This window comes from Castanea sativa, chromosome 5 (genome assembly GCF_040712315.1).
Source record: "Castanea sativa cultivar Marrone di Chiusa Pesio chromosome 5, ASM4071231v1".
NCBI lineage: Eukaryota > Viridiplantae > Streptophyta > Magnoliopsida > Fagales > Fagaceae > Castanea > Castanea sativa.
The window spans coordinates 33,546,026-33,563,214 of NC_134017.1; the positions used below are offsets into that span (position 1 = coordinate 33,546,026).

At 37.3% G+C, this 17,189-nt stretch overlaps 1 protein-coding gene and 1 long non-coding RNA gene across 2 annotated transcripts; both read right to left on the reverse strand.

Moving 5' to 3' along the window:
• Positions 1–7,756: 7,756 nt before the first annotated feature.
• LOC142637005 (uncharacterized protein At4g19900) lies at positions 7,757–9,443 on the reverse strand. The gene has a single exon (XM_075811297.1). The coding sequence runs from the start codon at positions 9,263–9,265 to the stop codon at positions 7,889–7,891; it is 1,377 nt and encodes a 458-aa protein (XP_075667412.1). The 5' UTR covers positions 9,266–9,443; the 3' UTR covers positions 7,757–7,888.
• A 2,840-nt stretch (positions 9,444–12,283) lies between these two features.
• Positions 12,284–13,764, reverse strand: LOC142633320 (uncharacterized). Its single transcript, XR_012843874.1, has 2 exons — positions 13,713–13,764; positions 12,284–12,664 (listed from the first exon to the last, which is right to left on the reverse strand). It is a non-coding gene; the product is annotated as an uncharacterized LOC142633320 (long non-coding RNA).
• Positions 13,765–17,189: the final 3,425 nt, after the last annotated feature.

The following is a 17,189-nucleotide window of genomic DNA, read 5'->3' on the forward strand; positions in this document are numbered from 1 at the left end:
CAAGTGATCTATCTCAAGTTTCATTTTTCGCATTTCCTTTTCATGCAAAACATGGCTCCCCATCCTTGAGTGGCTCCTTTCAGTACGCTTCATATGATATGACTCTGCCATAACACTTGGTGTATGATGTCTATCCCTCCTTCGCTCTAGGTTAACAAACTGATTTTCCCTTTGAGAACCAACAGATTCTTCCATATTTTGTTCTAGGTTGGCCATGGCTAATTAGAATAACCCCAAAACTAGACCTTGTTTCCCACAGACGGCGCCAATTGTAAGAGCACAAAATCTGGCAACCCAAGCCCACTTAGAATAGTGAAATTAGTGTTACTTGACTAGGCCTAAAATCAATAGATATTTGTAAAGAGAGTGGGATGAAACAAGTTAGGCTTCACCTGAGGCTATAGATAAAGCAAGAATAAGAAAAAGTCAAAGGTATGTGGTCCGAGGGCCATGCATTACCAAATATATCAATTTCAACAAGGTATGTGGTCCGAGGGCCATGCATTACCAAGTTTCTGTTTGATATTTTAGAACATATCAATTTCCACAAGGTATGTGGTCCGAGGGCCATGCATTACCAAGTTTCTGTTTGATATTTTGAGAATATATCGATTTCCACAAGGTATGTGGTCCGAGGACCATGCATTACCAAGTTTCTGTTTGATATTTTAGAACATATCAATTTCCACAAGGTATGTGGTCCGAGGGCCATGCATTACCAAGTTTCTGTTTGATATTTTAGAACATATCAATTTCCACAAGGTATGTGGTCCGAGGGCCATGCATTACCAAGTTTCTGTTTGATATTTTAGAACATATCAATTTCCACAAGGTATGTGGTCCGAGGGCCATGCATTACCAAGTTTCTATTTGATATTTTGAGATTATATCAATTTCCACAAGGTATGTGATCCGAGGACCATGCATTACCAAGTTTCTGTTTGATATTTTAGAACATATCAATTTCCACAAGGTATGTGGTCCGAGGGCCATGCATTACCAAGTTTCTGTTTGATATTTTAGAACTTATCAATTTCCACAAGGTATGTGGTTCGAGGACCATGCATTACCAAGTTTCTGTTTGATATTTTAGAATATATCAATTTCCACAAGGTATGTGGTCCGAGGGTCATGCATTACCAAGTTTCTGTTTGATATTTTGAGAATTGTAATTGATAAGCCCATATACGTTTATAATTTAAACCATAAACGACAAAAGTGCCTTTTATTAATAATAATACCTTCGAAGGTTGTTTACATTCCACGGGCATTGTACAACTTTTTCATCTAGATCAGCTAGTCGATATGAACCTATGCTTGCTACAGAAATAATCCGATATGGTCCTTCCCAGTTCGGTCCTAATTTACCCCAAGCTGGGTTTCTAGCAGTACCTACAACTTTTCTCAGAACCAGATCCCTAGGCGCGAATGGCCTAAGCTTTACACGGGCATCATACTCTCGTTTAAGCCTCTGCTGATAAAAAGTCATTTGGACCATAGCTGTCTCTCGCCGTTCCTCAACTAAATCTAGGCTCTTCTCTAAGAGGCTGTTGTTATTTTTTGGGCTAAAAGTACTCGTCCTCAATGTGGGAAGACTAGACTCTAAAGGTATCACTGCCTCAGCCCCATAAGTTATAGAGAATGGCGTTTCTCCTAGGGATCTGCGCAGCGTAGTTCGATACGTCCATAGAATGTGTGGTAGTTCTTCTACCCATCTGCCCTTCGTATCGTCCAACCTTTTCTTGAGTCCACTAACTATAACCTTGTTAACGGCCTCGGCTTGCCCGTTTCCCTGAGAATAAGCTGGAGTGGAGTATCTGTTTATGTTGCCCATATCACCATAATATTTCCTAAAAGCTCTACTATCAAATTGAACGCCATTGTCTGAAATGAGTGTATGTGGTACTCCAAATCTAGTGATGATGTTTTTCCAGATGAACTTCTTGGAATTGACGTCCCTAATATTTGCTAAGCGCTCAGCCTCTACCCATTTGGTGAAGTAGTCGGTCCCCACAAGCAGCCACCTTTTGTTTCCTACAGCCCTCGGAAATGGTCCTATTATGTCCAATCCCCATTGAACGAAAGGCCAAGGACTGGAGAGAGGGTTAAGGACTGCTTCAGGCTAATGGATGTTAGAAGCGAACCTCTGGTATTGGTCACACTTTCTTGCATAGCCCTAAGCTTCCGTTTGCATATTCGGCCACCAATATCCTTAAGTCAGTGCCCTATGAGCTAGGGACCTTCCCCCAGTATGGCTCCCACAAATTCTCTCATGCAGTTCTTCTAAAAGCGTTTTCATTGATTCAAGGTGCATTCATAACAGATATGGTCCAGAGAAGGATCGTTTGTACAATTTATGATCCTCAGACAACCAGAAACGCAGTGCCTTTCGACGGATCTTGTCAGTTTCAGACTTGTCCTCTAGGAGAATGTCATTTTTCAGAAAAGATATCACAAGGTCGATCCAACTAGGTTCAGGCCTTATTAAGTGGATGCAGACTGCACGAACAATGGTAAAAGCTGGCTTTAGCAAATCTTCGACACGGATAATCCTAGGTAGACTCTGAGCCGAGGATGTCGCTAAGGTAGCCAGGGAGTCTGCATGTGTATTTCCACTTGTAGAAACGTGAGATAGGATAAAGGAATCGAAACTAGATTGTAAATGTTTGACTTGGGTCAAATATTCTTGCATTCTTGGGTCCCTAGCGTCTATGGTCCCCGTCACTTGGCCAACCACCAACTGAGAATCCGAGAGCATGTGAACTTCCTTTCCGCCCATCTTATGTACCATGTTCATGCCGACCAAGACTGCCTCGTACTCAGCCTCATTATTAGTAGCCGAGAACACCAACCTTAGGGATTTTTCAAAGACAATTCCCTCGGGGGATACTAGGACGAGTCCGATGTCAAACCCTCTCTGGTTAGCTGCCCCATCTACGGATACGTTCCAAGTCAAAGGTCTTTCGTTCGTAATTATGCCAACTAATTTTTCACCTATGTGTGATTCCTTTAAAGTTTCTTCCAATAAAGGTTCAGCAAACTCTGCCATCAAATCTGCAAGAACCTGGCCCTTCACCGAGGTACATGGCATGTACTTGATATCAAAGGCTCCCATAATAGTCCCCCATTTAGCCACTCTTCCAGAATAGTCGGCACTACGCAAAACTGACTTGAGAGACAGTTGGGTGAAAACTACAACGATGCGGGACTGAAAATAGTGAGAGAGCCTCCGTGTAGCATGAACTACGGCTAAAAGTGTTTTCTCCAAAAGTAGGTAACGCACCTCGGCGTCATTCAAAGTTTTGCTGACGTAGTAGACCGGTCTTTGCACCCCACTGTCGTCCTTTATGAGGACCAGGCTGACCGCATGGACGGCCACTGCCAGATACGCAAATAGGACCTCGTCTACTTCAGGCTGAGACATAATGGGTGGCCGAGAAAGATATTCCATAAGTTGTTGGAAGGCTACAACGCACTCCTCGGACCATTGGAACCCCCTCCACTTATTCAACAGTTGGAAGAAAGGCTTGCATTGATCAGCTGACCGCGAGATGAACCTGCTGAAAGTAGCGATCATTCTGATTAATTTCTGAACTTCCTTTGGATTCCGAGGTGGCTGTAAGGTTTGAATGGCTTTGACCTGTGCCAGATTCACCTCTATCCCTCTATGAGTAACCATATAACCCAAGAACTTCCCAGAACTCATACCAAAAGAATACTTCGAGGCGTTAAGACGCAACCTGTACTTTCTAAGTACCTGAAAAGTGTCGTCCAAATCTTTCACGTGCGCAGATATTGTTTTACTCTTCACTACCATGTCATCCACGTATATCTCAATGGTCTTTCCAAGCTGCGATTCAAACATTCTGGTCATCATCCTTTGGTAAGTAGTCCCAGCATTCTTCAATCCGAATGACATTACTTTATAGTGATAATTCCCTGTTGGAGTAACAAAGGCAATTTTCTCCTGATCCTCTGCCGCCAGTGGAATTTGGTGATAACCCTAGAGGGCATCCAAAAAACTCATCTGAGGATGTCCGACCATGGCATCTACTAGCTGGTCAATGCGTGGCATCGGGAATGAGTCCTTTGGGCAGGCTTTGTTTAAATCTGTAAAGTCTACACATAATTACCATTTTCCATTCTTCTTTTTGACCACAACCGTATGCGCCAACCACTCCAGATAAAAAACTTCCTTAATAGCCCCAGCCTTCTTGAGCTTGAGCACTTCCTCCTTAATGGCTTCGGAATGCTCCTTGGAGGAACGCCGAGGGGGCTGCCTTCTAGGAGGAATAGCGGGATTGACCTTCAAATGATGACAAATGAAGCTTGGGTCAACACTCGGAGCCTCGTAGGGGTCCCAAGCAAAAACATCGATGTTGTTCTTTAGAAACTCCACCAATTCCATCTTCTCTTGGTGTGGTAAATATACCCCAACCTGGAAGAACCTTTCGGGATCATCCGATATCAGAAACTTCTCTAAGTCTTCGCATATGGCCTCCTCTACTGTCACCACGTCGGGCGCATCCAGAGTCGTTAATTGCTATAAGTCTTTCGCAGCCGAGGTCAAGGACTGCGCTTCGGTCTGATGCAGCACTGCGGTCGATATGCATTGCCTGGCCACCAATTGGCTACCGAGAATCTCTTCAATGCACTCCCCCGAAGGGAACTTAACCTTAACATGCAAGGTGGAGGAAACAGCCCCCAGATCGTGTAGCTAGGGCCGAGCAAGGATGGTTGTGTATGGGGAATATGCATCAACCACAATAAAATCCACCTCAACCGTCTCCGAGCCAGATTGCACGGCCACCGAATCTGTCCCTTTGGTATAACGGCCTTCCCTTCAAAACTTATTAACGGTGAGTCGTAAGGGGTGAGGTCCTCCAATTTCAACTTCAGCCCCTTAAACAAGTCAGGATACATGATATCCGTGCCGTTGCCTTGATCAATCATCACCATTCTTACATCATAATTCCCTATTCTCAGAGTGACCACTAGGGTGTCGTCATGGGGGTTGGATGGTCCTAGCCTTATCTTCCTCTGAAAATCCCAAGACGGGCACATTCAACTTCAATCTCTTCGGCCTAGAGCCCCCCTCCTCGGCTTGGGAGTGCGAAACCGCCATCACCCTGGTGGGATATGAGCCCGTCCTGCCAAGCGCAGCGAAGATAACATTGATCTTTCCCAAAGGAGGCCAAGATGAATTATTCCTCTAACTATTCGAGCCAGACTGACTGCCCTGTCCGCTAGGTTGGTACAGGTGCTGCTTTAATTTTCCTTCGCTGACAAGTTGCTCCAAGTGGTTTCAGAGGGTCCGACAGTTCTCGGTAGTATGACCCACGTCTTGATGGTACTGACAAAAGAGATTTTGATTCCTCTTGGCAGGATCCCCCGCCATCTTACTAGGCCATCTGAAGTAGGGTTCCTTATGGACCTTCTCCAGTAACTGGTGCACCGGCTCTCGAAATACAATATTAACTGTCTGAGGTGCTGTCGAGCCCGACTGCACAGAGTAATCTCTCCTCGGCTTGTTGTTGTGATATCTGTCCGACCTGAAATCCCTTCTCTCCTGCGGGATAACCTTCGCCTTACCCTTCCCCTGCTGTTGGCCTTCCTTGACCCTTTTGTATTCGTCAATACGGTCCATGAGGCGACATATACTCCGTACGAGTTTCTTAGTCAAGGACTTCCTCAAGTCATGATCGGTTGGAAGACCTACTTTAAAAGTATTGATTGCCACCTCGTCAAAATCACCATCTATCTCGTTAAATATCTCCCAGTACCTGTCGGAGTATGCTTTCAACGTCTCGCCCTTCTTCATAGCCATAGACAACAGCAAGTCTAACAGTCGAGGAACTCTGCTGCATGTAACAAACCGTGACGCGAATGCTCTAGTCAGTTCCCCGAATGAACCTACAGACCTAGATTTAAGACCGTTGAACCACCTCATAGCAACAGGTCCCAAGCTAGAAGGGAAGACTTTGCACATCAAGGTCTCATTGTGAGAATGCACTGCCATTCTCTGGTTAAAGTGGCTCACATGTTCCACCGGATCAGTCCAGCCGTTATAGATAGTGAAGATGGGCTGGGTGAACCTTCTAGGGAGTCTTCCATTCTCAATCCTACGTGAGAATGGTGATTTGGAGAGTTGGTGCAACGCCCGGCTCATAGCATCGTTCCCCAAGCCCCTGCAGGGGAGCTTCCTGTGCCTATGACCTGGTGGACCATCCTCCTCACAAGAGGATGTTTTGCTGGGGGGCGACCATGACCTTGAACTATAACTACTTCCCCGAGATCTCCCTGAAGAAGGACTAGATGAGGATGGCGAATGCCTCCGTTTGACGCGACGTAGCTTTCTCTTAAGATGATTAATCTCCTTTTGCATGGCTTGGGCACCATCTTCATGGGTGGTACTGTCTCTTCCACCGTGAGTATGACTCGCTCTAGGATACTTGGTGTGAACGCTGCCCTCTCGATCCCTCCGGCACTCAAGACGCTTGAAAAGATCCTCAGGTTGTGATCCCTGAGATTCCGCACGGTGTGAGCCTAAGCCTGCCATGGTGTTCCAGTTCCTTTAACACTAGATCCCCATAGACGGCGCCAATTGTAAGTGCACAATTGCACCTGGACCCAAAAACACACGTGGGCTTAAGCCCAATGAACCTTAAACAATTAAATTTGTAGAGTATGAGTTCACAATCTAGTTTAGTGATGTTCGAAGCTTGATGAACAGGTTAGAATGTTACAGTATTTACAAACAATAGACAAATAGGACAAAATGAACCTCCTCGGACGTAAGTCGAGGACAATTTATATATTATTTCCCTTTTTTCATTCAATGGTTACCGTTCTTAACATTTGTCTAGCCACCCCCTTTTTCTTTACTCTCTTCCCTTCTTAAATACTTATTCTTCTTCCATCTTTATCCACATGTAACGTAAATCACCCTATTAGACATCTGTCCCATCCACCACCCTCTAAAAGTCTTCAAACGACAGCAAGAAGGCTGACTTCTACTATTCAGGGGTCATTTCCCAATTAATGCGGCCAGGGAGGTAAGTGCAGGATCTTTAATGTGGAAGTAGTAGCTTTTTTCTAAAATATTTCTTTCACCCCATGGTGTCTAAAGGGTATTTAGATCCCCCTTTTAACCAACAGTTCGTCCAGAACACTGCCTTGATCTTTTTGGCGAGTCCTAAGGTCATCGCGGGTCTGTCCGAGGAGAGATTCGTCCTCAGACGAATCCTCGGACTCTCGACTCATGGGCCGACTTAGGTCCTTTTAGTCCCTATATATATATATATATATATATATATATATGAGTCTTAATAGACATTGCTATGTAATTGGTAAAATAGCATTGCAATATGTCATCCTCAAGAATAATATAAATATGGAGCGTGCCTTTGGCTCTAAATTAAAAACCTAGCTTATATTACTATTCAGTTTATTTTTGCTACTATTCATGAGCCTCACTATACTTTTTGGTATTATTTATAAGTCTACAATATTATTTTAATTAACTTTTACCTTTATCTACAGCAATTATAATAAAAAGTTTTCAGTTTTAGCAAAATAAATGAATTTCAAACAAATGGAATGTAAAAATTATATTCCTTTGCATGTTTAGACCTTATTTTTGTTCTTCAGACCTTGTTTACAAGATACAACTTACAAGTACAGTAAATTAAAGGGCAAAACCTAAAAAGTTGTCAACTATGATTAAGGGATGATTTCAGAACAGGAAAAGGTAATGATTTCCTAACATTCTTTCTATCAGGACTATGATCGATTGTGGAATGAACTGAGTTGGTCCATTACCACATACAACAACATCGAACCATTGCATAATGCATAGCACTTCGCAACTGTCGAACTTATTCAATAATTACACCCTTGATATTGAAGCATTGCAGAAGATACAACAATCCAACATTATCTGATTGATGATGCTTCCCTTTTCAACCTTTAGCATTTTACTCTGCCTATTCCACAAGTGCACTGCAAAACTTTGAGACTGAATATGCCTTAGCTTTTTAAGCAACCATTTTGAATGGAGCCTGTCTCTAGGCCCCCGAAAGAGACTTCGAATCCTACTCCAATCAACTGGATAAAATGCCGACGGTGGCAATACAGTGAAATTAAATCCAGGCCTTCCACTCAACCTGGACACAACCCTTGAGACTAAGTAAGGGCCATTGTGTCCCCACTTGTTCCCATCAAATGTTAGCGCAAATTCTTGAATAAACTTGTAGAGTAGAGGATGATTCTTGTCAAAAATCAACACAGCATTGTTCAATCGACTCCAATTCCCAGTGTCAAGATTAATAGTCTGTGCACCAATCACATTTCTCAACTTTGAGAAACTCTTTAACACTATAACGTCCGTGTCCACATAAATACCCCCAAATTTATACAACAAACTAAGCCTAAGCAAATTAGAGAGGTTTTGACCCAAAGAAACCACCCCAGGATTCACATTCCCTTTGCTTAACCTATCAAACCAAGCCTCCGCGTAAGTATTCTTGAATACATAATCAAAATCAGGATCAATAGCTATTACACGGAACCCCTTATCTAAAAGAGGTTTTAAAAATTGACTTCCTGTTTTTGAATTCATTGAACTTGAGACTATCACCAAACAAGCATTTGGGTGAGACTTAAACAAGCTCTCCATAGCTAACAATTCTCTATCACCAAAAGACTTTGACGAGATCCAAGTCATAAAGAACCGAAACTTACAAGAAATAGTAGAATTTCCAGCAAAGAATTCAGCAATCATTGCTGGAAAAGAAGTTGACCGAGCTTTGGAAGGCACACTCTTGAGCTTGCGCTTGTACTTCCGGACCCCTCTCTGCTTTGAAACTGAAGATTCAGTAATGGGTGTGATTGAAGGGTGTGTTTTGCGCAAAAGAGGCAAATGGGTCTTCAAAATCACAGGTGGGTCTTCTTCTTTCATTGCATACATCACTAAAGAAGTAACCTTTGAGGAAGAAGAAAACCCATTTTTCATTGATTCTCCGGCGGTATTTTCCGGCGAGAAATTGGCGGGTACAGGAGGGGGCTTGGCCGGAAAAGGGAGGTGAATGTAGAAAACAGAGAAGCCGTTATAGGCCAAGAGAAGAAGAAGAAGAAAGAGAGCAAAAAGAGAGGTGGGCAAGGAGAGGAGAAAAGCTAGGATGGATCTCCTTAGGTCTTGTAATTGGTGAAGAATAGAGAGAAGGAAAGGCTCTGAAGGTTTGGCGCTTTCTTCATACTTGGACATCCTGTAATTGTCTTTGGCTTGGTTTGTGCTTAAAGGGTTGGTTTTTTGGTAAAGCAAATTTGAAACTTTTAAGTGTGGTTGGTGGCCTGGTGCAGTAGTAAGAAGCTGAGAGAGTAGTTTTAAGTTAGCTGAGTATAAAGTATAAAAGCATTTTAATGGCGGAGGCGGCAAAATATCAAAAAAGTAAAGCAAAAAAATAAAAGTAGCGTTTGTGTTTTGGACATTGGGAACCAAAACATTATATGTATGGGTACTACTAAAAGACTGTCGTTTCTCAAAAAAAAAAAAAACCTAAAAGACCGTCCAGTGTTTGATGTAGCTGTCTTGTGCCAGACTGCCAGTGCGCTCTGTCGGAGGCCTTTGCTTAAGATGACTCAATTTTTTTTTTTTTTTGAAAATTACATTTTACCTGATTATGATTTGATTACCATAATTTAGTTTATAAATTTTGTTTAATTTGACTCCTATCATTTGGACTAAAATGAAATAACCAAAAATACTATTTTGGTAGCAATCAATTTGTTTATGTTATTTTGAACTTATAGACAATTTTTATTAATGAGTTGACTCCAAAGATCAAATTAACTACAAATTAAATATAACAGAAATTAAATTTACAACAACTACTAAATATAAGGAGTAAATCAATAATCTTCAAAATGATATTTCCGCCAATAAAATTCTTAGGATTTCGTCCCAAAAATTCATAACAATTTCATTTTAAATCAAATTTAAGGAGTCAAAATGTAATAGCTAGTAATTGATAATTTGTGGGATTAAACTGTAACTGGGTCAAATTATAAGGAGTAATTTGTATGTTACTACATTTTACCCTATAAAGTTTAGAATATACTTTCTTAACTCAAGGTTTTTCTTTTTTAGGAAATTACATTTCACCTTCTTATGATTCAGTACTATTGTAATTCAATTCATAAACTTTAAGTTACTATATTTTATCTTTAAAGTTTAGATTAAAATGAAATTGTTATAATTCTATTCAAACTTCTTTATCATTTATCATTTTAATTCAAACATTTTTTAATGAAGTATTTATCCAAATTTTAGGGAGACAAAATGTAACACCTTATAGTTTGTGGGACTAATTATTGATTTGATCAAACCACGATGGATAATTTTTTTTGTCTAAAAACTGTGATATCTATTAATTTGGACCAAACGCTTAATAATTTCATTTTAACCCAAAGTTTCATACTTTAGACGAAAATAGATTAACAATTGAAAATTTGTGAATTAACCTAACCAAATTTACCTTTTCTTATTTTGTGTTTTCTTTTATAGGGTTCAGTTCATTTATTTTATTTTTATTTTTTTCCATGAAAATGGCTTTTGATGCAGAGGATGCGCTCTCTTTACTTTTCTCCCTTTTTTTTTTCATTACAAAATGAAGGAGGAAGATTCAACCTCTTTATATATATATATACACACACATACTTTTAATTTTTAATCCTCTTAAAGATAATCCAATAATATCATTAAACACAATACTTTTTTTTTGGCTCTTTACCTTAGATTTAGCCATAAATGGAGAAACATATTTTGGTTGTGTATTTTATGCGATATATATATATATATATAGAAAATTATTAAATTTTGGTTTGGGTTGAATACTTGTATGCGCAAGATATATCATAAATGGTTGGTTAAGAAATTATAATAAACTAGTGGATGTGCCGCGTGATGCGCCGCGTGATGCGCATGTTCATTGTTAGTTATTTTATAATACTCATATGTGTTATAATGTTTGGAAAATTAATTTTGGTTATGTATTATACGTCACTAAAATAATGAACAAAAAAATTGTAACACAATATACCCATGAGCAACCATAATTAATTAGACTCCAAAAATGCCACTATATGCCCTTTTTGTTTGATCAAGTATACATGTATATTTAGTTCTTACATTTGACCGTTTCCAATATAAAACTTTTTATTATTTTCTTTTCTTTTTTTTTAGAAGTATTTTTTATAAAGAAAACATGTGAACTTTTGAAGGCTAAACATCTAAGATTTAAGATTTATAATTTCTAATCCACAAAACTAAATATACATGCCAAGAGATTAAAAATAAAATAATAATTGAACAGGGAAATATAAACTTATACTTGATATCTTACGTTTAATTTTACTTACATCTGACTACCTTAATCACTTACAAAGATTAAACACTTTCCAAAAATATAAATAAAAACAAAAAACACATATCTTTTAGAAACCCCATACGTTGTTAAAGGATTGTATCAAGCTTTGATAGTGTTGTTAAGAAGTTATATCGTATGAACCTGAAACCAAAGCCAGTTTCATACTCTTTTTGACACTAATTTCTCACTCTTTGTCTCTCTATCTCTCCAGTCCTATTTTTCTTTTGGCCCTTTCATATTTTGTGAAACTGGAATATATAAAAGAACATGAAAACTAACATTGAATGGAGAAAACCTTACACTTTTTCAATTAATGAAATTAAAAGTGGAAGGGTTCAAGAAGTTAGGAAAGGGAGTAGAACCAAATCTTTTAATTTTCTACATTTATGGTTTAACTAATCATTAATAAAAAGATGAGAGGTGAAAGGCTAAAGGAAAAAGTACTCATACAAAGCACCACATGGCAGAACCTCATGCACTTCCGCATGAAGTCTCTGCTTTTATATATACCAGCGTTTAACCCGCGCAATGCGCGGGATCATTTGAAATCTCATAAGTAGAAGAGAAATTTGGCTAATGAAATAATTTTTTAAAGAAAAAATTTGTTGCAAAGTGTGTAAGATACATTAGTTATCAATTTGGACCATCCATTCAACACACTATTATTTTAATCTTTTGAACATTAATGCAGCTGATTGCTTTCACATGTTAAAAACGTGGTGAAAATAGCAATAAGTTGAAAATTGCATATGATCAATGACAGTTTTTAAAAATGTTCTTTAACCATAATTAGCTGACACTAATAATTATGTAGATAGAGTGGAATATTAACTAAAATCTAAGGGATTATCAATATTGTATAAGAAAAACATTACACTTTTAGATTTCAAAGTTCTACAATTTCAATCACTCTTCAAAAACAACAAATTAGGTAGGATAGAAAACAGAAACTGAAAACTAAATTGAATTTTGTAGTTGATATTTTCCCTTTAGATCTTAGCGTGCTAGTTGCTGCATCACTTCGAATAGTGATAACACTTTCTCTTTCTTAGCGCTCCACCCCCTTTTGAATAGTAAGCAGTAAGTTATTTGTCCAAATCCAATAATAGGAAAAACCGACTGAAACCCCTTTTTTTGCTAACATGACAGCAACTACAGACTGGCAGCTAGGAATCAACTGAATGACCAATGCATTGGTAAGTCCTTTGTTGTACTGGGAATCTCTCAGCAAAGAATATCTATTGCACCACAACCATACACATCCTAAAATATTTAGTTCAGAATAAGATCAATAGGATGCAAAAGAAAAAAAAGAAGAAGTGTAATAATCATTTGACTACAAAAATGAACCCCTCATTTTAAGTAGTCAGCAACTTTCAGATTTTAGTAAGCCAAAAAACTACACTACAAATCATATTATAAACAAAACAAAAACTCTCCCCTTTTACAATCAAATTTAAGAAATTTTTACAGACATTTAATCTGGCCTAAGCAATTACAGGTATTGACTTACCTCCAAAATGTGTAAACAATTGTACCAGAACTACAATTGAACTACTTTCTTAAACCTCCATTATTGTGGTTGCTAATATTTGGTTTTTGAAGTTCCAAGTTAAGAAAATTCGAGCCTTTGACATTGCTAGAGCTCATAAACCAACCTCTAAGTTAGAGTATTGCAAATGTAGTTTGACCTATTAAAAAATTGTGGGAAGTGCTTTCATTTCTCAATGTCGGTTATCCTGGTCAAGATCCTAATCATCCTATATATACTTATTAGAGACTCTTGATTATTTTCCTTCACATATAAGATGAGGTTTTCTCTCTACTTTATGTTGAATCGTTCTTTCCCATGTCTACATATCACCCTTCACCCAATTTCTTGAAGGCATGGAGATGCCATTTGAGCTGCTCAACGTCAAGTTTACTTGCTTTCTACAAATCTGCTCTCAAAAAATTCCTTAATTCCATTTACCAAGAAATTATTATTACTATACATTCTAAAGAATCTTAGTCATCACAACCCAAACTTTGATGGTATTTACGAAGGATCCTGACAAATTACATTGAAATAAACAGACATGCTTTTTCACTGTACAACTAACTCAACTAAAAAACTTAAATCAAAACCAACCCAACCAAAACACTAAAAACTAAATCATATTCCTTAGTTCATAACCAAATCAAAGGAAAAAAAATATATGAATTGTAACATTCAATTTCACCAATGCTGTACTTATTCACCAAAATGACTCAATACAGATTTATGCATATTTCTTTGAGCATTACCTCAACTTGTGGGTTTTTGTCACGAAGCAATATATCCACACTCTTCTATGTTCTAGGTGCAAGAGAAGTGATTTAAGATAAGTTAATGATGATAATAAATATACAACTAAGTAGTACAAACTATTTATACATCTAATTCATCTTAGATTATCATCATCTCAACTATTTAACAAAATAGGTAAAGCTCCTCCTCCTCCCCTCCCCACCTTTTCTTTCTTGGATAAATAATAAAAATTCTATTAAAATGAAGTGGAAGGCTAATGTAAATGATGGAAAAGGATCATAAAATCTACAGGAAAAAAAAGGTATAACGAATAAGGCCAAGATCATCAAACCACTCCAGAATGACCTCAAAAACATTGATTTCAGCTTTATAGCTCCAAACCATTAAATGGACAATTACTTCTTTCCCAACAAATTGCCCACATTAAGCATAGAGGGACCAACATTTTGAGTAAAACTCCTGTACTTTCCAAAGAAACTCTTCCATCCAGATAACACAGTGATCACCTTTTTTAGCATCATCCAATGGATTCCAAATTGTTCTTTGACAATACTCTCAATAAACACTATATATATATATATATATATATATATATATATATATATATATATATATATATATATATATTCATTTGACTATTTATTTTTCAATTTATTGACTAATAATGACTGATTCTCTTTCTCTTACGAAAAGAGTTCAAATTTATTATAAACAATATATTTTATAATCAACCATGCTGTATCCTAATTTATAGTGCCTTAACAAAATGAACTATCCAAGAATAAATTTTTTTTTTTAAAAAAACATAGTGAAAGATGGAAAAGGAAAATTAATCTTGTGAAGAACAAAAATTAGAGTAGGCACTTTGCTAAGCTATTATCATTGATTAAAGAGGAGAAAACATCTACTGATAGGTAAAATATAAGCAAACTTCATGACATCTTAAGCTGAGTATCTTCATTTTTGCAATTCATAATGCTTGTCCAATTTCTGTCCTATCCATTTTTTTCACAATCATAAAAGTTGAAGAGAATGCAATAATAGAGTCTAGAGATTACTTTCACCAATTGAATCAACCTCTGAATTAGATCTACTAAGTTGGAACTGTTAATAAAACAAAAGCACATATATCTAAAATAGAGTACCATATAATATAATTGTTTCCTACAAATAGTGGTTGTGCTAAGTGGATGTCATTTCCTTTTTTCTTTATATATTACATATATATATATATAGATATATATATTTTAAATTTTCTCCTTTTACCTGTTCATTTTATACACTGACACTGATTGCAAACTTTCAAGGACAAAAAAAAAAAAAAAAATTGGAATTTTAAAAGACAAATTATAATCAATCACAGCACACAGATTTATCGAACAACTGTTCTAAAACAAAATTATGCAGAAAATTACTGCAAAAATTTGAAGAATCAATATTCTAGGGTTCTGCATTCTTGTCCATGCCGTAAGAATCAATTTTCACAACAAAGCACCAAAAGGAAAAGAATGAACACAAAGAATTGATGTGTACCTTTCAAAGGAATAGCGTCGATCTCTATCTCCGTATCTCAAAACCTTTGGGATGTTGGCACTTATTACAAAATCATTCTCACACTGCCATATATGCAAAAAAAGACACTGATAAATTTTTTTTTTTTTTTAAAAGAGCAGTGGTGCTCAAAAGGGTACAACACTAAAATTCAAATAAATCTCATCAACGAAAAAAAAATACCCATATCATTTTGTAATTAAATACATATGCTTTAAAGTAATAAAAGTCACATGCTTCTTAATGTTCCCAAATTTTACTAAAGCACAATCCCAAAAACAGATATAGAATATAGGATAATGTTTGAGACCCACCAATTAAGTTGCAGAAGATTGAAGGTAGCACAAACATTAGACCAAATTATATGCATTAACTTACCTGGGTTGCAAAAGGGAGTTTATGATATAAATCTTGATAGTTTTTAGTCTTTCAAAGCAACAAAAACACTATCAACAGAAGTGAATAAATGGTTGGACTTGTCAACACCCACTACGTCTACAACCCCATCAATCCATGAATTCAATTTCTAATTCATCCATCATCCAAGTCTATGCATAACGTATTAAAATAAGCAATAACCAATATAGCAGATTTAGGGACAACATAAAAATTATTAAATGATTAACCCAACAACGTTGTGAAGACAAACAAATAAAACATATTGAAACCTTAACTATATAATTAATAATTATTATCTGGTAATCATCCTAAATAGTTACATACCCAAAATTAAGCCTAAATCAAAAGCAATTCAATTGAAATACCAAAGCCAAAAACATATTTTGTCAGCAATTTTTAAAATCATAACTGAAAACTTTACAGGCAATGTTTTAGGAGGTATAACGGTGTCTTGAAGGCGGAATTTGGAGGGAGACCGGTCTGATAAAGTCCCTCAGATTTCCCTATCTCTCTCTCTGACTCTCTCTGGATCTTTGTGACTTTGCCCCTTATAGCCATTCGCTCCCAACTATAGTGAAAACTGATTAGGGCTGGTGGGCCATTTTTAACATTGTAAAGGTTTAGTAATTCCACCAAACCAAACGATTTAAGTACCGAAACGGATCGCTCAATATTGGACCAAACGAATCTCTATTTTTTTTTTAGAGTTTGTGAATGGATAAGAGATGGTAGTTTTGGGACGTTGAAGATGCAGAGGAAGGATTTGTGAGAGGATTTCTATGGGATTTAAAAGAACGTTTGAAGCAGTAAAAGTTAAAATTTTAAAAATACTGAAACGATTCTCTTTTTTCTCAAAACAAAAGCAAATATCTACAAACATTTTGATAGAAAACCCTAAAACCCAAAACAAAAATGAATCAAATCTAAACCTATCCAACAAAAAACTCAATTAAAAGTAAAATTTCATACCCAAATCTAAAAAATGGAAAAACCATTTACCGGGTGCCAACGATTTGGGTGGTTGATATATGGCCTAACGGTTTCTCTCTGTTCTTGGTGTTCCGATGGTCTAAGTCTGGCCAGGGAACGAACAATCGCCAGCCTTGGATATTTCTCTCTTTCTCTTGGGTCCAACGAACAACTCTGTTCTCTCTCTCTCCGTATACGGGCAAGCAATTTCGGCATTTAAGCAATTAGTGTTGTATTTATACTGAGAGACATCAGCCTGTTTTAACACTGTGATAGGATGCCCTCCAAGCGATGCACCGTACGTTTTTTTTTAAATTAAACCGTATACGTGTCTGAATTTTAGATAGGCAGTTATCCTATTTGTCAACACGTCCTTAAATGTAGGAACCAACTTTCTCTCAGCTTCGTCTATTATATATATATATATATATATATATATATATATATATATATATATATATATATATATATATAACTTGTGATGCCCCAATTTGATTGATTGTGTGATGTGTATAGGTGTGTTATGAGTCTCACATTGGGTATTTACTGGGTAG